The sequence below is a fragment of the Sinocyclocheilus rhinocerous genome, unplaced genomic scaffold, assembly GCF_001515625.1.
Source record: "Sinocyclocheilus rhinocerous isolate Xijiao unplaced genomic scaffold, SAMN03320098_v1.1 scaffold1654, whole genome shotgun sequence".
NCBI classification, from domain to species: Eukaryota; Metazoa; Chordata; class Actinopteri; order Cypriniformes; family Cyprinidae; genus Sinocyclocheilus; species Sinocyclocheilus rhinocerous.
The window spans coordinates 834,451-857,761 of NW_015639533.1; the positions used below are offsets into that span (position 1 = coordinate 834,451).

A 23,311-nucleotide genomic window follows, 5' to 3' on the forward strand; every position below is an offset into this window, starting at 1 on the left:
AATTCAACAGTGCCTTTTGAACTTGTAATGCCTTGTTACTCACAGTTGTATGCTTCTACTGTGGGCCCTATTTGTATATAGATATATGTAACATGAACTTGACAAAAATGGACTTACTTGAAAATAAAAAGATGCTAAAAAGATTTGAGTCTTTCATTTTAAATAACACCTCATTATAGAGTAAACCGTAAATAACTACAGTTCGACCTTTCGTTTGAATGCGACTTAAATGTGAGGAGTACGTTTAGTTTGTTTCTTGAGTATGAATAGCGCCTGCACTAATGTAAACGAATAACAACGTATTTCCGAGCTGTAGTCGTTACGCGTATAGAAGACAAACGGTTTAAATAATGCAACAATAAACGGTAAATATCACGGCCGAACTGTCCCTTTAAGTGATTCTTCAAAGCTACAAATGAGTGGACACGCTCGCTTTGTCTCTAGATTTTTGAGCGGATGTGCTCTCAGCCTAAGAGCAGTCACGTCACGGCGAGTGTGTGTATGTGTTGATTGTTCGTGTTGTTCAAGTGTTCGCCGGACTGGGGGAGTAAGGACGGAAAGACTGTGTTGCAGATCCCAGGAAGTTCTGTCTCCGCTTCGCTGAGCGACTCGATTCTGCTCCGGAACCGGACCTGCAGGATGACCCAGCGGGGCCCGGCCGAGTTTACCCCACCGCCCGAGTGTCCGGTGTTCGAGCCCAGTTGGGAGGAATTTGCAGACCCGTTTGCGTTTATCAATAAAATCCGACCCATCGCCGAGAAAACCGGGATCTGCAAGGTTCGACCGCCGCCGGTGAGTGCTGTCCGGACGGCTTGAACCGGGCCGGATCTGCGGAGTGATTCCGAGTTCGGTTTAAAGGGAAATGTCTCAACATGGCGGCGCAGTGACAGCACTGCCGAACCGCTTTGTGTGTAGCTATAGGCATCATGTGCGCAATAACGTCGCCCAGGATCCACAAACGTCGCGGATGTGTGAATGTTATACAGGAAAATGTCTCTTTATGGTCGCTGAGTGTATGGTTTACGGCCTGGCTCGGTTCTAGTGCTGGATTAAACGTCACGTTTACTTACACTTTAGTTTGCTGATTGTCAGTGTTTATCGTTGATATAGATTATTATTTTATGTATATTGAATTATTAGTACTGGTGTAGTTGCTTCTGCATCTTTAGTGACATTGACGAACAGAAACCCCCATCATTACCTCATAATTTGATTAAAAAGGATTTTAATTAGTTCCGTGTACTTTTAAGGAGAATTTAATGTCGACAGATAGACAAAAAAAAAACATCAAGAGACCAAGAGATACCTGCCAATGCGGAAATAAACATTTCCTTTCATTTTCACCATAGCACATTGAGTATATACACATATATTCATAAATTGAGTTTTGTTGATTTTTTATTGCATTAGGCTATTACCTTAATGATAAGATTGTTAATATAAACTAATTATACCATCATTATTTAGTTATATCATCTATTCTGGTCAGAACGAATGCTTTCTGTTGCAAAAAAGTGGTTGTGTGCGGATTAGAGAATAATGCAATCAATTAATTACCGTTTATACCTAGCAACTAAATATAGTTCACATAACGTTATTAGCAAAATGATCCAGTTCAGCCTTTCGACGTTAATCTGAATCCGAACTCCCGAACCTGTCTAAACCAGTTTGAAGGGTTTCAGTGGTTCTGATGGCGTCTTTATGTTTTATAGGTTATGTGAGTGAACATTAGACGAGCCCAGTGCCACGAATATTATAATTTATTTATCTCTGAAAATGGTTTTGTGTGTCTGAGAGACCGAATATGTACTTTACAATCATTTTTATTTTTATAGACATTTAAACATTTTTGTTCATAGCCATATTTAGGTTCCATGTTATTTTAAATGCTGTTTACTTATTTATTGACGATTCTCGCTCCGTCTGTTGTGTCCAGGACGCGCTCTGAATCAAACCACTGGTTCTGATTCTGGCTTCGGGTTTGATGTGAATTCGAGTTCTGATATGAATCTATTAAACTCGCAGCTACGTGACGTGATTCACGCATGAGGTGGCAGCTGAGAGAAAGCGTAATTACGTTAAACAAGCGATTATTAACTGGCAAAATATGTCAAGCATCATTATAGGACGACGGCTTCGTATCAGTGACGATATTAATAACCAAAAAAGTAACTTAATGTCTTGGTAAGGGTTTTAAAGCTAAGAATGTTTCCCAAATGGCCTCTTGCTTTCCAACACCATCATAGACGCGCACTGGATTCTGACACGTTTTAAAGTATTTGGACCGTGTGAAGTGATTCACAGGCTCGGTTCGGCTCATAAACTGGTCCCGGAAACCTATGTATACCCTCGGGCCCGGCGCGTCCTCCATGTTGCGAGCTATGGAGTGAATGAACCATCTGGCCATTTTGTGTCTTTCTGTAGCTATGCTGCCTGAACAGCAAACAAGAAAATAATGTGGTAAATGGATTTAATATGCACAGAACTTACCTTCATTTTATTGATTATGTGCAGCTGGGGTAAAATATACGGATTGTGGTGAATATCGTTCGTATGTAGGTCACAAATCTGTATATATGATCTCATGTACAGTGGTTTGTTGTACAGACTCTCAAATGGTGTGCCCTTGGATATGCAATTTATGTGTTATGAGGCAAGATTTGTTTAAAGTTCTGAATAAAACATTTTTTTCATGTGCTGATTACATAATTACACTATTATTATAAATGTATGAAAGCAGACATATCTACGTTTTGAATTCTGAGGCTTAAATGTGAGGTTTTGCAGCTCATTTTAATTGTGATAATTGTAGCCTGAGGTGACTTTTTTTTGGCTAAGAAAGGGTAACACTTTATTGATCCCAAGAGGGTAATGTCTGGTCTCAGTAATCAAACTGTTAATTACATTGTGTGTATCTGGAGACATGAGTGCATATGTGTTGCTGTTTTTCTGAATGCAGTTGTAAGCACGTGTTATGGGAGGTTGGAGACAAAGGAAATGTGTTAAACATGGTCTGAAAAGGTCTTATATAGGTGACTGAGCTGAACGAAAACCACAGTTCCACCGTTTAGCCATCTTCAGCAGGTTGCGTGTGAGTGAACGTGTGCTTTTTAGTTCACATTTAGCCACTGTTAAGCAGACACACATTCACAAGATTCTAGACCACAAAGTTCCAGTCACATTTGAACAGGGTTGTCTTTCTGATCCTTTCAATTAAATTTATGAATGGAAAGAAATTTTTTTGCAAGTAAGAAGAATAGTAATGTAATCTGAATAAAATGGCTCAGACAATATGTATTGTTTCAACCATATGTATTTACTTGCTGTTTGTGTAGATAATTTTGTGTGTCCGTTTAAATTATCAGTGTCCAGTACCCTCAGTATGAAAGTCTTATCTGTAAATGTGAAAAACAGTCACCACCTATTCAAAAGCTCCATGGTTTTGTGTGCGTGTCTGTGTGCTATGTTGATTAATTCATGTCACAAACCTGCAAAGCCTAATGAATTTAGAAAATCAGAAAGCTAAAGATGAAAATGTCTTTCATAAAGCCTCTCTTGTTTTGACCATGTTTGTGTTCCTGTCCCCAGTAATAATGAGTTAGGCTCGACTCAAGGACACATTATGCTGTTTAGATTTGCAGTTAATGGGGCTGAAGTTTGTTTTTGTGAAAATTTTAGCTTTGCTAAAAATATATGTAGAATGCACTGGTACAACTGGTTCATTGATCCCTATTGGATGTCACAGATTGATTTTGCTGCAAAATTATGACGTTGCATATTGAAGTTAAAGAAAACAACTCAGAAATGTTTACTCCGAAATCAAGCCATTTAAAATAAATATAAATAAAAGAAAGAAATGTAAGTTCACTAATTGCTTGCTTGCTTTGTGTGTGTGTGTGTGTTTAGGATTGGCAGCCTCCATTTGCATGTGACGTTGACAGACTTCATTTTACTCCACGAATCCAGAGACTCAACGAGCTTGAGGTAATTTTACAATTTTGCTTTGAGCTAGAAACTAGTTTGCACAAATTTGCCTATATTTGTGAGGGCCCAATATTTTAAAATATATCCACAAATATAGTGAGACATGCTGAAAATGAACTTGCGAGGTCATCTGAAGTGCTCACTGTAAAAAAACTCATAAATCTGTCAAATCATCTATTGATATCAACAGGTTTGTTACAGGGTTAGGTTTAGGGTCAGGATTTAGCCAATTTCATCACCTCTGTTGAAAAGCCATTGTGTATATGAGATAATATAGTGAAACTGAAGGGTGCGTATTTGTGCATTGTAAGGTCAATGGTCACAGTCTTGTCAGCAGAATTTGGGTCTTTTGAAATGTCTGATATTAAAATAACACCATCTCTGAGATGCTTAATAATTAACATGCACCATTCACAATGTTTCTGAATCTTATTTTGTCTTTTTCTTGGCTCTTCTATCACCCTCCCCCCTTTCTTACAGGCTCAAACCAGAGTTAAACTCAACTTCTTGGACCAGATTGCCAAGTTTTGGGAACTACAAGGATGCACACTGAAAATTCCACATGTGGAGCAGAAGATCCTCGATCTGTACCAGCTCAACAAAGTGAGTGAGTCTGTCATTCAGGCTTCTTTATCGGACTGGATAAGTTAATATGCCTCATCACTTATGACTCTGTTCAATATTTTTAGTTGAAACCTGTTACCCATCTCTGTATGAGTCACAGAGGAATTCATGTAACCACTGAGTTCTTTATTATTGACCAAGTAAAACAAAAGCAGTGAATGTTTATAATCTTTTTTGCAATGAAGTCCAACACTCTCTTTCTCATTCTGCCAGTTGGTTGCAGAGGAGGGTGGATTCGATTTAGTTTGTAGAGAGAGGAGATGGACGAAGATTGCCATGACAATGGGGTTTGCCCCAGGCAAAGCTGTGGGGTCCCACCTGAGAGCCCATTACGAGAGGGTCCTGTACCCGTACCACCTCTTCCAGTCTGGGACAAACTTGCTGGTGAGTTTAACATATAAACACATCAGATCGATATATCACACACTCTCCATAAAGCTTTCAGCAGTCATGCAGAAGTTTTGGGTTAGGAGTCCGGTTACAGCTGGTCTGCAGTGTTAAAGCTGGGCTTTTAGGGTTAGCGGTATTAGTTTCTACATTAAGGTCTGATTGAGTATGCTGTGCTTATGAATGCAATATGTGGTTATTAAGTGTGTTTTATTGTGTTTTAGCTGCTTGTTTTCTGTATTGCGTGCCAATCTTCCAAGTGTTACTGCTCTTTGTGCCACAGCCTCTGCTAAATGTGGTTGCAAATTACTTTTGTCTTTAGAGACAAATATCAATTAGCAAAATGCACAACATGGTATTCATAACTTTTTACACACTGTAAGCTGCTACCTTTCATAGATGGAAGAATCCATCATATATTTATGTGATTTAATACATTTAATAATATTTATATATTACAATATTAATATAAAAAAGTTTAATAATTTCAGTAATATTTACATATTACAAAAATTTTATAAAATATAGAAAAATATAAACTAAGTATATAATATGTAATTATTATCAAATATTTTTCAACATTTTGTAATACACTCAGTGATCACATGCAGGAGCATTTGAATATGAAAAGTATCTTGGAGCCTAACTAATTTTCTTTCCATTGACTGAATGCTTGACATCTCTGTTAGAGATGTTGTGACCTCTGACCCAGAGATCACTGGCATTTTCTTTGTAATGTTTGGTGCTCTTTTCCACATCAGGCTCTTGACCTTGCAGCCAAACTGACAAGTTTTGTGGCACCTCCTGGGCTGGAGGAGGTATGTTTCTACTTTCTCTGTCTGACTATTTAAATCTGGACAGGATGTGTTATCATTATGAGTACTGTGGCAATGAATGTTTCATTTAGTAGTCGCTGTGGCTCTTACTGCCATACTGAAATGTGTTCCTGCTCTCTGAAAAATCACACAATCCATCTTTTAAATGTATGGATTTATGTTAATACAGTATTTTATTACTCTTTTGTGAATGTTTTACACTAAATATTTCCCGGTTCTTTATCACTTTCTTATGTTTGATATGTAAACATTTCCTTTTGCTGCTTATGTCAGTTTGTTTGTGTGTGTGTGTCTATTTATTTATTTTTTTAACCCAGTGTTTTGTTTTAGAGTTTGGGTGACAAATGGGAGCGAACTGGTGTTTCTTTGACGGACAGCATTCAATCTGTCCTGACCCTCACCAAACCCCCAGCTGTCCTGCCGAGACAATGTTGCTTTTATTCTCCACCTACTACTCTCGTCTTTGTTTTCACTTGCTGCTCTTTCTATGTTTTTGTCTTTTTGACTTCTGCTGCATCCTTTCGTCCTCCCCTCCCCCACCCACTCCTCCTCTCAGCCCACAGAGACTGTGACCTGCTTTCTGTTCACGCTAATCTCTTTACACCTCCAGCTGTTCTCTCTCCTCCCTCTATCCTCTGTCTGTACGTTAATCTGTAATCTGATAGTGGTAGCAGGCGTCATACAGTTTGGATGCCGTGTAACTGGGAATGTTGAGGATTTCATCCTGCATGCACTCACAGATGTAACACTCTTTATAGCCAGGCTAACAGGTTTTTCACACATTAGTATAGCTTATCTTTGGGCTGGAGGGAAATGATGACGGTGATTTAGAGGAATTTTGTGAAGTGTGAAGTTTCACAGTTTCCAGTGTGGAGAACCCTGAGGTGGCCTGAAAATGACCTTTGACTTTTCATTGCATTTTTAAACATTGAAATTTTAAACATTTCTCTGGATTAAAAACAGACCTAAATTACTATTAAATTACACTTTAACCATTGTATAAATGATCTACCGAAGTTTGTTGGCGTTAAATCAAAAGATTATTGGAGTATGTTTTACAAAAAAATACCATTTCAGTCTTTCTACTACTGAAAAATGTAATGTGTAATTCAAAGTATTATTCACCATTTCTAGCAAATAGCAAATTTTCTATCAATTTCTGAGTAAAAAATTGTAATCCTACACCAGTTTTTAAAGGGATAGTTCATGCAGAATTGAGTTTTGTAATCATTTTGTCACCCTCTTCATGACTGACTTTCTCTACACAAAAGGAGATTTTATGCAGAAGTCCAAGCTGCTCTTTCCCATGGGCTGTCAAGCTCCAAAAAAGTATCTTAAAAGGGTTCATGCAACCCTTCTGAAACCGTATTTCCCCTTAGTGTGAGGCAAAAGGCTGAACTGTTTTATTTGCACAAAATCTTAATATGCATCTGTATCTCTCAAATTGAAGTCACACTGGAAAAGAGCAGCTTGGGCCTTCTGCCTAACATCTTCCTTTGTGTTTAACAGGAAAAAAGAAGGTGAACTATACCTTTAAGTGCTGCATTAATTTAACGTGAGAACATTGTAGTTTTCTTATTTTATATGTTCTTTAAATGTGAAGGGCACATTTAACCAGTTGAGTTGTTTTTCTTGTTTTCTTCAGTGTCTGCAGAAGGCATCAGTGGATGATGTAAATGATGAAGATAAAGAGTATAAACCCCATGACCTGCTGCAGAGACAAAACATTCACGTTCAGCCCAGCGACACGAGCGCACCTGCTAGACGAGCCAAGAGGATGAAAACAGAGGTGAATACTCCATTTGTGAGTGGGCAACTATGTTGTAGGTTTATAATCACAGTCTGCCTCCATTTGTCACAGTTTTGTTTCTCTAACGGTCCATACTGTATGTCCGTATGGATATAAACGACAGTCTTTTTATTATTATTTTTTGTTTGTTTGTTTTTAAAGATGCTCACCAAGGCTGCATTTATTTGATCAAAAATACAGTAAAAATAGTAATATTGTGAAATATTACTACAATATAAAATAACTGTTTTCTGTTTTAATCTATTTTAAAATGTAATTTATTCCTATGATGACAAAGCGGAATTTTCAGCAGTCATTACTCCAGTCTTCAGTGTCACACGATCCTCCAGAAATCATTCTTGGTGCTCAATAGACATTTTTAAATTTTAACTCACATGCTTCTATTTTTGTGTCTGTAGTCTGGCTGTGTCAAGTCAGAGGGAGGTGAGGGATGTGAGAACAGGCCCAATCTCAGGAGGAGAATGGGTTCATTTGTTGCCAAGCCTGAACCAGGTGAGCACCTAACCTTTGCATCTAACCTCACATGACTCAGATCATTAGCCAGTATTCATTAGGTAATATTTATAGTCAAGAAAAGCAAACATGTGATTAGCACAGCTTTATTAGTCAAATCAGTGTCTTTATATGAACATTTGTATGTGTGTATTAGAGCAAGAGGTCCCTATACAGGTGAAACAGGAACCTGTGGAGATAAAAGAGATAAATCCTGAACCCGAGAAAAGCAAATCACGTTACAAGAAAAACATCCCCCCTCCTCCAGTCAGCATGGTAAATTTCCTCCCCTCTTTCTTATTCAAATGTAAGTTCTGCTGAGCCTTTCTGTCACATGTAAATCACAACCATAACAGTTAATTTAACTCATTTTAGTTGAGGAAACCAATTGCCTTAAACCATTTAAGTTTTAAAAAGCAACATTTGAGTACTGTGAAGTTGTAATGTGGGGGAAATTATTAATATTAAATAACTATAAGCTGTATTCAAAAACATTGTGTCGCTAAAAATTTGTTTACATGGGTGCTGTCTGTCTTTCTCTAGGTGGACCTGTATGTGTGTTTAGTGTGTGGAAAGGGGAACGATGAGGACCGGTTGTTGTTATGCGACGGTTGTGATGACAGCTACCACACCTTCTGCTTGATCCCGCCTCTCAGTGATGTTCCTAGAGGTGATTGGAGGTGCCCTAAGTGTCTGGCTCAGGTGAGTTATAAGGTAAACGATAACAGTGTTTGTTCATTATTAAAAGTCAGTAAAAGCAGCAACTGATTCTGATAAGCACTGTTCAGAACCCAGTCAGTGTTGCACTTTTAGAGAATTTGATTTACTACAACAATTGATTGACTCATTATTTCTGTGTTTCTGCAGGAGTGCAGTAAACCTCAGGAGGCGTTTGGCTTCGAGCAAGCTTGCAGGGACTATTCTCTGAAATCCTTTGGGGAAATGGCAGACTCCTTCAAGTCAGACTATTTCAACATGCCTGTTCATGTATGTACAAATCCCTACTGAGACTCTGACATTGACTCTCATGAGTATAGATTTACAAACCTAATTTTGAACAATGAACTAACCTTAAGCATTGATATTAATGTTGATTTTTCTTTTTTGGTTTGTTTTAGATGGTTCCCACCGAATTGGTAGAAAAAGAGTTTTGGAGGTTGGTCGGTACCGTTGAGGAGGATGTGACAGTGGAATATGGCGCTGACATCGCCTCGAAAGAGTTTGGAAGCGGTTTTCCAATCAAGGGTGGAAAGTTTAAGGTTGCGCCGCATGATGAGGTACAACTACAATATTTTGAGATATTACTCACAATTTCCGACATGTATTCATATGTAGCACATCCTGTTTCCATCACTGATGTTGTTATTCTCTGTTGCGACTGATTGCTGTAGAAATATCTTCGCTGTGGTTGGAACCTGAATAACATGGCCATGATGACGCCATCAGTGCTGACTCACGTCACTGCTGATATATGTGGCATGACTTTGCCGTGGCTGTACGTGGGCATGTGCTTCTCCTCTTTCTGCTGGCACATTGAGGACCACTGGAGCTATTCCATCAACTACCTGCACTGGTAATAAGTGACATGCTTAATAAAAGGCATATATATCAGTGTTATATATAATGCACTGACTGAACTCACTGTAATTCTGTCCCCCACAATGTTTTTGCTTCAAATATGGTTTCTACTCTAAATAAAATTGCAGTTACCTAGGAGAGTGTGTGATTATAGAAAATGTCAAAATATCTGAGACTGACATAATTAACTTACCAACTAACCTTGTACACTAGTACTTTTTTTCAGCAAGCATGCATTGCATTGATTTAAAAGTGACAGTGAAGATATTTATAATGTTACAAAAGATTTCTCTTGCAAATAAATGCTGTTTCTTTTAAATGTCCTATTAATCAAATAATGGCGAAAAAATTTATAATAGTTTTTACGAAAATATAAAGCAGCACAACTGTTTTAGCACTGATAATAAATGTTTCTTGAGCACCAAATCAGCATATTAGAAGAAATATTATTACACAAGAATAAATTACAATTTAAAACATTAAAATAGAAAACAGTAATTTTAAATTGTAATAATATTTCACAATATTACTCTTTTTACTATGTTTTTGATCAAATAAGTGGTATTGTATGTGTGAAGACTGTGATTGTATGTTTGTATGTGTTAGGGGAGAGCCTAAGACCTGGTATGGTGCTCCTGGTTTTGCCGCTGAGCAGTTGGAAGCAGTCATGAATAAACTGGCCCCAGAACTGTTTGAGTCTCAGCCAGACCTTCTACACCAGCTTGTCACAATCATGAACCCCAATACACTCATGGCCCACGGAGTACCAGTGAGTAACGTTTATACACATAATCACATGCTCACATGGAGTACCTGTGAGTAACACACGCTTTCTTTTTTAGATTTACAGAACCAATCAGTGCGCAGGAGAGTTCGTCATCACTTTCCCACGGTCCTATCACAGCGGCTTCAACCAGGGCTTCAACTTTGCAGAGGCTGTGAACTTTTGCACAGTGGACTGGGTGAGGATCCGTTCTGCTGTTACACTGACTGTTATTAATGTAGATTTTCTTGGGCAGGTCTCAGAGCTGAGTATGCAGAGTTTTAATTTATATGATAGTTGTTTTTTTTTACTGATTTGTGTTGTAAATTTGGTTTGCAGATGCCACTGGGGCGTCAGTGTGTGGATCACTACCGCCTGCTGCACCGTTACTGTGTGTTCTCTCATGATGAGATGGTGTGTAATATGGCCATGAAAGCCGACAGCCTGGACGTGGTTCTAGCGTCAGCCGTACAGAAAGACATGCAGCTCATGAATAAAGACGAGAGAGAACTGCGGGACAAAGTCTGTAAGATGGTGAGAGAACACAAATAAAACCTGTCAAATCTGTCTGAGAGAGACACCATTTGTGTGGATGGCACTATAGTGTAAATTTATTCAACCGTGCTCATTAGTCTTCTCACTCTGAGAAAAACAAACATATATGGAAGTGTGTAGTAAAATATGCCGTAAGTCAATACTAAAACAATTATCCTCACACTTCATGGACTTTATATATTTAATAAAATGATCTATCTACTTGCATTTCAGTAGCATTATATAATATATTATATAGCCTTTTCCAGATTTCCATGAACATTGACAACCCAAAATTAATGGTGGTGTGTTATATTGGTCATTTTAATAGGTTAGCGATATTAGTAATGTCACTCTGAATGTGCCATTTTTTCTACTTATCTGTAAATGATCATTTGATAATATTCTCTCTCTTTGTATAGGGGGTGGTTCGATGTGAATTGTTTGAATACAACCTGCTGGCAGATGATGAGAGACAGTGCGTAAAGTGTCGCACCACCTGTTACCTGTCTGCTCTCACCTGTCCCTGCAGACCAGGAGTCCAGGTGTGTCTACACCATGCCCACGACCTCTGCTCCTGCCCCGTTTCCAACTACACACTCAAGTGAGTCTCCACTTTTGCTTTCGGTACTCCTCAATGATCAGGCTACAAGATACGAGAGCTGGCCTTATCTAAAGATTGGCCTCTATTTAATTTGATTATGACTAAACAATTACAGTTTGATTGGATCATTGAAGTGGTTCAACTCCTAATCAGTGCTTCAGATTTAAATATATGGTGTTGTTATTGTTGGCTGTGCCTTTGGAAATGTTTTTTCTTAAGTTATGCTCTGGTGAAAGTTTCACTCAATGTAATGCTCAACCACACAGTTACCGTTTCACACTGGATGACCTTTACCCCATGATGAATGCTGTGCGACAGAGGGCGGAGTCCTATGATGAGTGGGCGTCACGAGTGACAGAGTTCATGGAAGCAAAGCTTGACAAGAAACGCAGTGAGTTTCATTCTGAATTAGAATCTTTCTGAATTAGAATCCACTTTCAGCATGTGTAGTTTTTGTAATTATTATTAATAATAATGTTAACATTTTATTTATTAATACACAGTGTATAAATTTGATGATAAATTCCCCTTAAAATTATTTAATTGAAGACAATCAGGAAATCAAAAAGACATTTTATTTACTTAAATGTTCCTCATCTCACAGTGCACAGTTATTGGCATGACACTATAAATTAGAGCGAGAAAAATACTATGCAAAATAGTGTATTAACATTTTCCTCTTTTTTTCTGCAGAGGCCAATATTAATATTTAGCCCATTTTTCACAATTTAAATTTTTATGGACAATCAAGTCCCACACTACGTATATTCTATTTCAGTCATAAAAATGTTACATCACTCAAGTTAATTGCATTTGAGTACCATTTCATTAGTTTCACTTCTGCTTCTGGCCTCTCAATGGCACCTCTCAAGTCTTATTTAAATGTTTCTGTTCTCGTGTCAGATATGTATTTATATATGTATGCATGTATGTACCAAGAGCTTCTTAAAAACCACAACAAATTCCTTGCGTGTTTGCGCACATTTGGCGAATAAAGCTGATTCTGATTCTCTATCGCTGTAGATGTCACCGTGTTTCGCGTCCTTCTGGAGGAGTCTGACGAGAAGTCGTTCCCAGAGAACGATCTCTTACGTCAACTGAGGCTGGTTACTCAAGATGCTGAGAAATGCTCGTCTGTTGCTCAGCAACTGCTAAATGGCAAGAGGCAGACCAGGTACATGCACACAAAACCACAAAGAGACTAGAATGAATTCTACTCAAACAAGCTACAGTTACAATACAGGTTTAAACCTAGGGGTTGGTAAGATTTTTAAAATGTTTTTGAAAGAAGTCTCTTATGCTCACAAAGGCTGCATTTTTTTAAAAATCTAAAATACTGTAATACTGTGAAATATTTAATAATTTTAAGTAACTGTTTTCTATTATAATATATTTTCAAATTCATTTTATTCCAGTGATGGCAAAGCTAAATTGTTGTTTACTCCAGACTTCAGTGTCACATGATCCTACATAAATCATTTTAATATGCTGATTTGGTGCTTCTTGCTTCTCATTATCAATGTTAAAAACTAGGTATGTCCCGATCAGGTTTTTTGTGCCCCTCATCCGATCCCAGAATATTGAGTATCTGCCGATACCGAGTGTCGATCTCATACTTTTATATTCCTAGTGTTTGAAGCACAGTTCGTGTACATTAAAGTTATTTAAATCAATCCAGTGTATACGGAGTTGTGCAGAGAGTACCAGTAATGTGTGTGTGTGTGTGTGTGTACACATATAATATACACTCTCTCTATATCTACACATGGTGTATAAAGACATTGGTAGAATATGGGGCTACTGGTGTAACCTACTTGTATTTTATACAATAAGTAGAATAATTGCAACATAAAGGTAAAAAAGTTGGAGATATGGTTAGAAAGCATGATGCTCACGGTGTCAGAATGCCAGTCTGTCAGTCAAATACAAAGCAAGACGCAACCCATAGCCATGCTTTATGGCAACGATGTCTCATAAACGATAAATGAATGAGAGGTTGTCACAAATGTGCGCATTAAATACATTAAACACGGAAGCTCAAACGTGTGTGAACAGACCTCTCTGGTTCTCGTGCGTCACGTGTGCTTCTTTTGATTTTATTGGTAGCTGAACAGGCATATTTGTGTGTCTTTTCCTTCTAATGGAAGGTGAATACTGCCACCTACTGTACGTCACCGGCATAAAATAAGGATTGGGATTAGGAGAGCCGATACCTTCAGTTAAAAAAAAATGCTTGATCAGCCCCATCCAGATCCTAGAGATTGGCTCAGGTCATCCCTATTAAAAACAGTTGTGCTGCTTAATATTTTTGTGGAAACAATTTGTGGAAACCTTTACACTTAACATGCGGTCTTAAAAATGGCAGAGCTCATGGTGCAAGTCACTGAAAAAAAACAGTGAGGTGCATTTCAACTCTCGAAGACAACCATCTATACACATACTTGGACAAAAATAGTGCAAAGAGGTGCAAGAATGCCCCTTTACACACTCACTGTAGTACTTCAGTACTTCAGCTCACAGTGTTTATTACAATTTCAAGGGAATTTCCAGTGTGGTGGGCTTTGTTTTTCAGCACACATTGATTTGGTTCGGCTGAAACACATATAACATGTGAATTGTGTATTATTTCATGCATTTGTTTATGTCTGTCTGTCGTCATCTGTCTGCAGGTACCGCACAGGCGGGGGTAATTCTCCTAATCAGCTCACAGTGGAGGAAATGAGATCATTTGTCCGCCAGCTTTATAACCTGCCCTGCTGCCTAACACAAGCCCCGCTTCTGAAGGTGACTGGCACACACATACACACAGTCGTGTAAGATGCAGGCAATTTTCCTGAAGATTAATGAGGCACAGTTCATCTCTAAACAGCTTATATAATGCAAGCTATTAACTCTCTCTCAGGAGCTGCTGAACAGCATTGAGGATTTCCAGCAGCACAGTGAGAAGCTTCTTTCTGATGAAGTGAACGCAGATTCTGTTAGCGAGATCGAGTCCTTGCTGGAGGAGGGCTCTCAGTTTGATGTGTGTCTTCCGGAGTTGCCGCTGCTGCGGGAGCGTTTGGAACAGGCCCGGTGGCTGGCCGGAGTTCAGCAGGCAGAGAATCTGGTATCAAACCCATGTGGTCTCTCTCTGGACAGCATGCGCCGGCTGATCGATCGAGGGGTCGGACTGACACCGCATCCCTCCACCGAACGCACAATGGCTCGGCTGCAGGAACTGCTCACAATCTCAGAGGAGTTGGAAGAGAAAGCGCAGGCACTGCTGAAGGCCAGGTGGGGGCAGCACTGAATGACGTAGTGGTGGAAATTGATTCTTTCAAGAGATTTGTTCATTTTCAGTTCGTTCACCAAGATGATTCGTTCAGATACGTTCACTGATTCGTTCAGCGACCATTTCTTCATATTACATAAATACACCAGCAGGTGGCGAAAAAGAGTGTCTTATGTGTTATGTCTTAAGTCAACGAACGTATTTACTTATTACAAAAAACTGATTTGGCTTTTTTAAAATGTGTGCATAATCTACTCATTAAATAAATAAAGTCTAAATAAGTTGTTCAGATGACCAAAGCACAAGGTTTTCTTGCATAATTAACATTTTAATTGTTTGGTCAGACAGAGATATGTACCAGTTCGGTCATTTCGTTCACGAACGAGATGTACCAGTTCATTCAACTCGTTCACGAACGACATGTACCAGTTCGGTAATTTCGTTCACGAACGAGAAGATCTCTCTCGTTCAGACTCAAAAGAAACTCGGTCAGTGAAGGGCGTATGCGTTCACTACATTCAACAAATCACATGCTCCCTCACATCTCATACTCGAAGGCTATTGGCTCGAGGATCAGTCATTCTTTGACAGGATGAAACCGTTCACAGAGCTACCCGGTTCACTGATCTGCGCATGCATTGCTATGGAGGGAGGAATATCAGTGAACGAGAAATATGAGTCAATGGATTACGAGAACTATTCGTTCACCAAAAATATTCGTTCAAAAATAACGATTCGTTCACGAACGTAACAACACTAGAATGAAGACTCTTGCACTGATAAAACACAACCACCAATCTACCCAAGCTACTTTTTGTTTACCCTTTGGATTTATTAAACTTTTTGATGTCACAGACCCCCAAATATGAAGAAGCCCCTTCTTGAAATGTTAAGGCTGCTATAAGACCCATTTATATTTTGAGGAAATAATAGAAATGTGTAAAATAGAAAAAATATTTCTTTATTTTTGTAAACCCTATTTTGAAATCCTTTGGGGCTTCATTACAACTTTGTTGTACATTCAAAAAGCATATATGGGGACTTCAGGGTGCAGTGCAACTCATCCATTTAAAAACCAATAAAAGGCACAGTTTATTTTGTCTACAAAAATAACAAATGAGTAAGTTAATTTACTCTGTTAATGTAAAAATTACTCGAGTGACGTCTGTATGAAAATAACCCTGCAAACATAATGTGTTTATATAATATATATATATATACACACACACACACATATATATATATATATATGTGTATATGTATGTGTATGTGTGAATTAACAAAAACTATTTTTATAAATATTAGTTAACAATATCAACTGGTTGGTTGGTTTTGTAAGGCTTGTTGGCCATTGAAGTGGGAGCTCTAGTCTCAAGCCATAATGATCTATTAGAGTGACTTTGTACGAAACAAAAACCTAAGATCAGTTTCAATAGCCAATTCATGATGAATTAGGCAACCACTTCCTTTTTTACAACAGATGAGCATTTGCATCAGTTCAGGGTAAACTGGAGGCTTGGAAATGCAAAGCAGCCCTTGAATGAGAATTTAATTCCTGCGGTGTGTGCTGAGAACCGGCAGGAGGCTCCACAAAGTGATTGTGTAATGAGCTGAGTGACATTTGTTAATGTTTTCACTTTTTCTTTTAGGCCTCCAGAGAGTTTAGAGACGCTCAGTTCTATGTTGACTCAGGTGGACGGGGTACCAGCATACCTGCCAAACTGCCTGCTACTGCAAGACACAGTGAACAGGGCTAAAGAATGGCTCCAGGAAGCTGAGGATTTACAGGTTGAGTACTCAACATTATACGAACTATGTAGCTTGTATGCATTCTACAAGCTAGTGTGTCGTCTCATGTTCATGTTTTTGAAGCTTTATCTGTCTGCAGTGTTAATGGCAGTTTATGTGATTGTTTGTGTTTCTGTTTGTGCTGGCAGGTTGGAGGTCAGACTCCGGTTCTCAGCTCGGTCTCTGATATGGTTCTGAGAGCTCATGCTATTCCTGTGCGACTGGAGCCTCTGGACCAGCTGGAGGTTCTGGTTTCAGAGGTGCAGGCCTGGAAAGAGTCGGCTGCTAAAACCTTCCTCATCAAAAACTCTCATTTCACGCTGTTGGAGGTTAGACTGGTGTTATCATATTAAATTAATGAGAAATAATTTGTTGAAATATTTAGACTTTTAAATTGAAGTTTTTAGCTCTTGAAAGTGATTTAGAGGTTAGCCATTTTAATTTTGCCAAATTGAAAGAAAAGCAAAAAGAAAAATATAAAGAAAATTATTACATTACAAATTAAACTCATTACGGCAATGCAAAAGAAAACCTTAAAATTATCGCATTGATATTTATATATTGTGTTAATCTATGAGAATTATAGTATAAAAATACTGTCTGTGATTCTCATTATTAAATGTGTATATATAATATATAATATAATTTAATTTAGGGCTGCCCCCTAATAGTCGACTAATCGTTAGTCGACCAGAAGAGGCTTGGTCGACCAAAATTTTATTAGTCGCAGAAACTTTTTTTTTTTAAAAGCCACAGACGAAGTCACGCAGTCTGTGACGGAGAGATCGTTAATGGCTGGTTTTTGTGGTAATACAGTACATCGGGCAGGACATCCGAACGCTCGCCTATCATTCATCCACCACAAATATGGCTTATCAACTGAAATATGTGAGTATTAGCAACTTTACATGGCCGCTCAATCTAATGTTAATCTAGAGAAATGTGCGCTGTTCAAGTGTCTGTGCAGAGTGTGGAAGCTGTTGCGTGCTCACTGCATGACAGATGGAGGCGCCGGTGCACTCACTTGCTCTTAAAATACTCCCTCATTTTTGCTCATACAGATAAGAGTAATACATCTTTCAAATATGTAAAGACTCTACGTTTATTTGTGTGCAATCACAATAACAACAAAATGCGCTTTTGTAAAATAATGAAAGCAAACAGGATGCGCTTTCTTCCGTCTCGGTCTTTGTGAACTTGAGCGTGAAACTCGGTGTATATCTTAGCCTTACAGACATTAACGCAAAACAAGCGAAATGTCTACTTTCAAATGAACCAATTCAAATGATAAACAAATATTCTCAGATTATGTAATCCGTATGAAACATGCATATAAGCGCTACTGCGGAGATGACGAGTCAGTGTCGCCGACTTCATCTCTTAAGCCGAAAACAAAGAAAGCACTAGTTTATCAAGTTATTAAAATGTTAATGCAGCCTCCTTACTGTTTTTCCCTGACACATTCATAATCATATTTCTGCCGGTGTGCCGTGGCAAGCTTTATGGGTGTGCTTGAGCACTTATTAGGCTATGTAGGCAACTAAAGGCTCATAATAATGATTTAAATGGTTTATCAATAAACGTGCAATTAGTCGACTAATGCTTAAAATGAACGACTACTAGTCAACCAGAAAAATCCTTAGTCGAAGGCAGCCCTAATATAATTTACATCCTGTCTCAATTATTTCAAAAAAGAAAAGCTAAATTTCTTTTTTTAATTAATTTAATTTTATTTGAATTATTATCATTACACTGTGAATGAGAATTGGGGGTTTCCCTATAAAAAAATGTCTTTGTGCAAAATGTAATTTCATATTTTTTATTAGTTTAGTTTTGATTTGAAGGTGAAATATGCCCTGTAAATGTTGTCATGACATTTATTCATAATTTGTTTTGAATAAACAATTTTATTTTGAATAAAATGGTTGTTATCAAGGTAATTCATGGGTCTGGTCACTGGTGCAGGTCTTGTGTCCCCGATGGGAAGTGGGCAGCTCTTTAAAGAAGATGAGGAAGATGAAGGGAGAATGTATGTCATCAGGGAAGAAGAAGCTTGTGAAGCTGGACAGTATGAGTGATGTTGAGAGAGCACTTTCAGACAGCAAAGACTCTGCGTCTGCTGTGAGTTCACAATACGGTAGTCCAGAAAAATTTCAGATAAATGAAACACTTCACTTTCTCATTTATTTTCTTTTTCTCTCTTGCAGATGTTTACTCTAGCTGAGGTTCGTTTAAAAGAGCTGGAGTCACTATGCGCTCTTCGTGCAGCTAATGAATCGAAGCTCCTGCCTACAGCGGACTGTGCTTCTCTCAAAGTGTGTGTGTGTCAGAAACCACCCATGGGCGCCATGCTGCAGTGCGAGCTGTGTCGAGATGCTTTCCACAGCGTGTGCGTACGTAGACCCTCCGATCCCCTCGACCCAGAAGCCTGGCTGTGTCCGTTATGTCTACGGTCGACAAAGCCCTCACTGGCCAAGATCCAGACCCTGTTGGCATCACTGCAGCGGATCCGTGTGCGTCTCCCGGAGGGTGACGCTCTGCGTTATATGATTGAATGCACTGTGAGCTGGCAGCGACGGGCACGAGAGGTCATAGACTCGTACGATCACTCACTGACCTCTCAGGATTGCAGAGGAGCTTCACCTACACAGAGCCACAGGACCACTGGGCACAAAAGGAAGGTTAGACATTATATCACAGACTGTTAGCAGTTTGATGTCTTGTTTCCAAAGGGGTGAGAATCCAGTTTTGTTTTGCTTTGTTTTTTCTTTTATTTGATTTAGTTTTGTTTTCTTTAATTTAGTTTTTTTTCTATAAATATTATAGAATTTATTTTATTTTTTTCAAAATTTATGGTTTACATCGCTTTTTTTAATAAGTATTAGTTGTTAAATTTTAGTTGTCACTGTGTTATGTAAATTTTTCTTATTACCCATCAATAAAGAGTCATTGTTTTATTGTAGCCACTGTGTGGATCTCCATCTCAGTGTCAGGACTGGGGTGTTTCTGGGCAAGAACAGTCTGTGTTTTACACAGAGCAGCGTTGTATCCCTCTCCAGGGTCTGTATCATTCTCGCACACATGCAAACTCAAAGAGCATTTTCATATTTTCTGAAATTCACTGTGCAGACGGTTAAAGCAGCAGGATGACTGCTTATGTTATAAAATGAAACCGTGTCAATGTTCCAGGTCTCAGTTCGGAGGTGGAGGAACTGATGGTGGAGGGTTTGCTCCTGCAGGTTTCTGTCCCCGAGACCCAGCAGCTCTACAGACTTCTGCTGTCCGGCCCCCCGACCACAGACACGTCCCACACAGAACACCCACCCTACCTTACACCAAAACACTCCTCACCGCAGAGAGAGGTAAGGAGTGTGAAGCTGTGCATGCATCATTACTTTTAGGCTGTTAGCAGTTAAAGTTCAGTCACTAATTGAGAAGAACTGTCAGGAATTATAAGTAAAAAATCTGTTTCTCCATTGGGATAATGTATAAACTTTGAGACAAACCAACCCAGAGCTCAAAGATCAGCAGTATTATATGCTTCTGTAGAAGCCAAAAGTCAGTGTGATTTCAGCTTCGTGTTTGGTAGCTACACTGGCCATATTCCTGAAGAAAAAGCCTCCTTGAATCCACCAATCAAAAGAAAGTTGCTGTTACTATGGAAACGAGAATCATGGCAAAAGCAGCAGCTTGTCACTCTCATAAAACATAAATTATATACATGAATCAGTTCTGTGCTCTCTCAAACAATGTATACTGAATGGAATATTTTGCAAAAAACTTCAAATGTATTGTATACTTATTATTAATAAGTCAATAGTTCTATATTGTATTCTTGCTTTTTGATTTTAATACATCATTTGTCTATAGGGAGATGCAATCACTTCAGCAGAAAAGAAAGCCAAGCGGCGAATGAACAGAGAGGAGGCAGAGATCAGGGATAGAGGGATGAAGCCGAAAAGCAAGAAGCAGCGGATGGGTACAGAGAAGCGGCGAGAGAGGAAAGCGGCATCTGTCTCTGCATCAGATGTGTCTCAGTCAGAAGACTCTGAAGAGGATATGACCCAGTGTCCAGCAGAGAACTGTCTCCAGCCGGAGGGGGAAGAGGTGGGCAAGTGAACGTAGCGACTAAGTGGGTTTGTGTGTGTTTGAATGTGTTTTGACTGGTTTCTCTCTGCTTTAGGTGTACTGGGTTCAGTGTGACTGCTGTAACCGCTGGTTCCATATGATATGTGTGGGAGTATCAGCAGAACTCGCAGCCGAGGAGGATTACATGTGTGTGACCTGCAGCACAACCAACACAGGCCGGCGGAAGTGAGTCGGGACGAGGGAGGCAACCAGTCTCCCACCCTATCCTCCTCCATCCCTTCTCCTGGATGTGTAACTGACCCTCCCCGTTCCCTAACCTATGACCTCTGACCTTTGTAACAACGGTGCTATTTTACTCTCTGTTTGACTCTATTGTCCTGAATGATACTATTTGGTCACTTTTTTTGTATTTTTACAGCTTTTTTCCTTCTGTCAAACTGTTTGTGATTGTCTAAAATTATAAATATGCTAAATGCTGAATGAATATAGCGGTGCATGGGTTTGTGTTTGTGTTGCTTTCTGGTGTGGAGGAGGGACGCTCTCGTGAATCACAGCGAGGGTCGTCTTTTCTGCATGCACGGCCAGAAACGCCACAACACAGGACAAATTAACAGTTTTCACCAAATACAATAAATAAAAAATACAGAGAAATTATTTTTTGGAAACTTGCCGTTTCAGTACACAGGCATCTGGGATTCTCTCCGTTGTGACGTTTTATTTCCTTTTGTAGATTAGTTTTATTTATCGGAGCAATAATGTCGTTTGTAAGTTTCAGGAGGTTTCGGCGGTCTCAGTTGTGCTGGTGCTTTTAGAGATGGTGGTCAGATATTCAGGATATGTAACGGACACACACGTCAGAATTGTAGCAGACTGAAGAGTGTAATGAACTGCCACAAAACCTGCTCAAGCCGTTTTGAAGGGTGAGGGTGGGGGTTGTTAGGGTTTGACCAGCTTAAAAAAAAAATTCCCAATTTATAGTGTGGAATAAAACTCTTTGTTCTAATATCAGACAGTCTCTTCCCTTCTTTATTTACTGATCATTGGTGTGTTGGTGCATCTGATTTCTTAACACTGATCAGTAGAAATCACAGAATCAATACTATTATAGTATTTATATTTGTTTTCATTTTAATTTTAGTAGTTCTGTGTGCTTTTGCCATTTTTATTAGTTTTAAAATATTTCTATTTTCACACAATCATAGAGTCAGAGATGCTCTCAACCAAGCATTCGTATGGGCTCTAGTGCCTCCCTTGAAATTGCTATAATACGAGATCTGTTTAAACCTGTTTTTTTTTAAGCAATCTGTCGATTGTTTGCTATTTTTGATATGTTTACTGGTCCTAGTTTCACATGTTTTTCACATAAAGCACATATTCAATGTAAACTAAGAATTAAGATTTTGAAATCTGCATGCAGTAATTATAAAAACCTTGTTTAAAATGAAACTCATTTAAGGAGCAACAATATTTTCATGTCTCTGAGTTGTATTCTTACTCTTTGCTATTGTAAAGAGTTACAAGCAATCGTCTTTAGAGATGGGGAAGATTAAAAAATACAAAGAAACCTCAAACTAAGGATTTAATAAAGAACTAAATAACCTAAAACTAACCTCAGTGTATAAAAAATGATTGCTGTGAGTAGTTTTCACGACTTAAAATTGAACAATAGAATAATAATGCATTGTTTCAACTTAAAGTATTCATGCTCGACTTAAAACAAGTTTAGTTAACTAGGGTATTAAAGATATTTCAAATAAAAGCTAAAATGTAAGTTGTGATAACTAATAGCAGAAACATTTTTACAGTGGTAAATTAGTTTTAATAACTTCAAACATGAAAAAACAATAAACATGAAAAACGGACAAAACCCTTCCATGGTTTCCAAAAATATTTTTACACTACATACGTACAGCGTTACTTCCAGTTACCATCACATAAACTAGAAAAACAACCTCAAACTCTCACGCTGATCGACGTCACGTGACTCGTGAGTTCAGTAATGTTCTTCTTCATTGTGACGTCACAAGCAGAGCCCCTACATAAGTTTATGGAACTCTAGCACTCATTCCTCTTCACACTGGATCAGGATTGGAACAAGCAGAGGATGGAAACGGAGAAGCGGAGAAACTATTCCCTTCACTGCATTTCACATCGGATTATGTGTCAAATGGATACCCGTCCTGGATGCGCTCATCTCAGCTCCCGATGAAGCACTCGTACTGGACCGAGACTCCCGCTGAAGGGAAGACCTACGGAAGACTGGATGGGAGGGCGACGGAGGCTCTCTGTGTACAGCTTCAAGTGGGATTGCTGTCTAGGACGGTGCTGGGTGGTGTCGGGTGTTGTCTCACCACACCATACCTATGGGAATGACCAGGGCAGGACTTAAGGGGCCGGGGGCCCCTGGGCTTGAGGTTATGTTTGGGCCCCATACTTATACTACAAATGCCCTCAACTAGAACATTATTTTGGAGTAACACAAAATAAACAAAAATTAAAGTGTGCTTTCAGGTTCATATACTGTATACTAATAGGCAACATGTCTAGCCTA

The 23,311-nt window shown here is 38.8% G+C and overlaps 1 protein-coding gene across 7 annotated transcripts; it reads left to right on the plus strand.

Annotated features, from left to right (window-relative positions):
• Nucleotides 1-443: 443 nt before the first annotated feature.
• Nucleotides 444-21,708, plus strand: LOC107751449 (lysine-specific demethylase 5B-B-like). 7 transcript variants are annotated; one of them, XM_016567186.1, is made up of 28 exons: nucleotides 444-792; nucleotides 3,907-3,984; nucleotides 4,465-4,587; nucleotides 4,822-4,992; nucleotides 5,757-5,813; nucleotides 7,477-7,635; nucleotides 8,040-8,133; nucleotides 8,291-8,409; nucleotides 8,677-8,847; nucleotides 9,001-9,120; nucleotides 9,252-9,410; nucleotides 9,525-9,706; nucleotides 10,318-10,480; nucleotides 10,554-10,673; nucleotides 10,814-11,008; nucleotides 11,431-11,612; nucleotides 11,879-12,003; nucleotides 12,636-12,786; nucleotides 14,282-14,396; nucleotides 14,515-14,885; nucleotides 16,533-16,671; nucleotides 16,821-17,000; nucleotides 18,637-18,792; nucleotides 18,879-19,352; nucleotides 19,635-19,731; nucleotides 19,861-20,033; nucleotides 20,542-20,778; nucleotides 20,855-21,708. In XM_016567186.1, exons 1-28 carry the CDS (start codon nucleotides 640-642, stop codon nucleotides 20,987-20,989), a joined length of 4,599 nt encoding a protein of 1,532 aa, XP_016422672.1. In that variant the 5' UTR covers nucleotides 444-639; the 3' UTR covers nucleotides 20,990-21,708. The 7 variants fall into 7 exon arrangements, with proteins under 7 accessions (XP_016422672.1, XP_016422673.1, XP_016422674.1 ...); XM_016567187.1 differs by having other exon boundaries at nucleotides 8,677-8,835; XM_016567188.1 differs by having other exon boundaries at nucleotides 7,477-7,620.
• The last annotated feature ends 1,603 nt before the right edge of the window (nucleotides 21,709-23,311 follow it).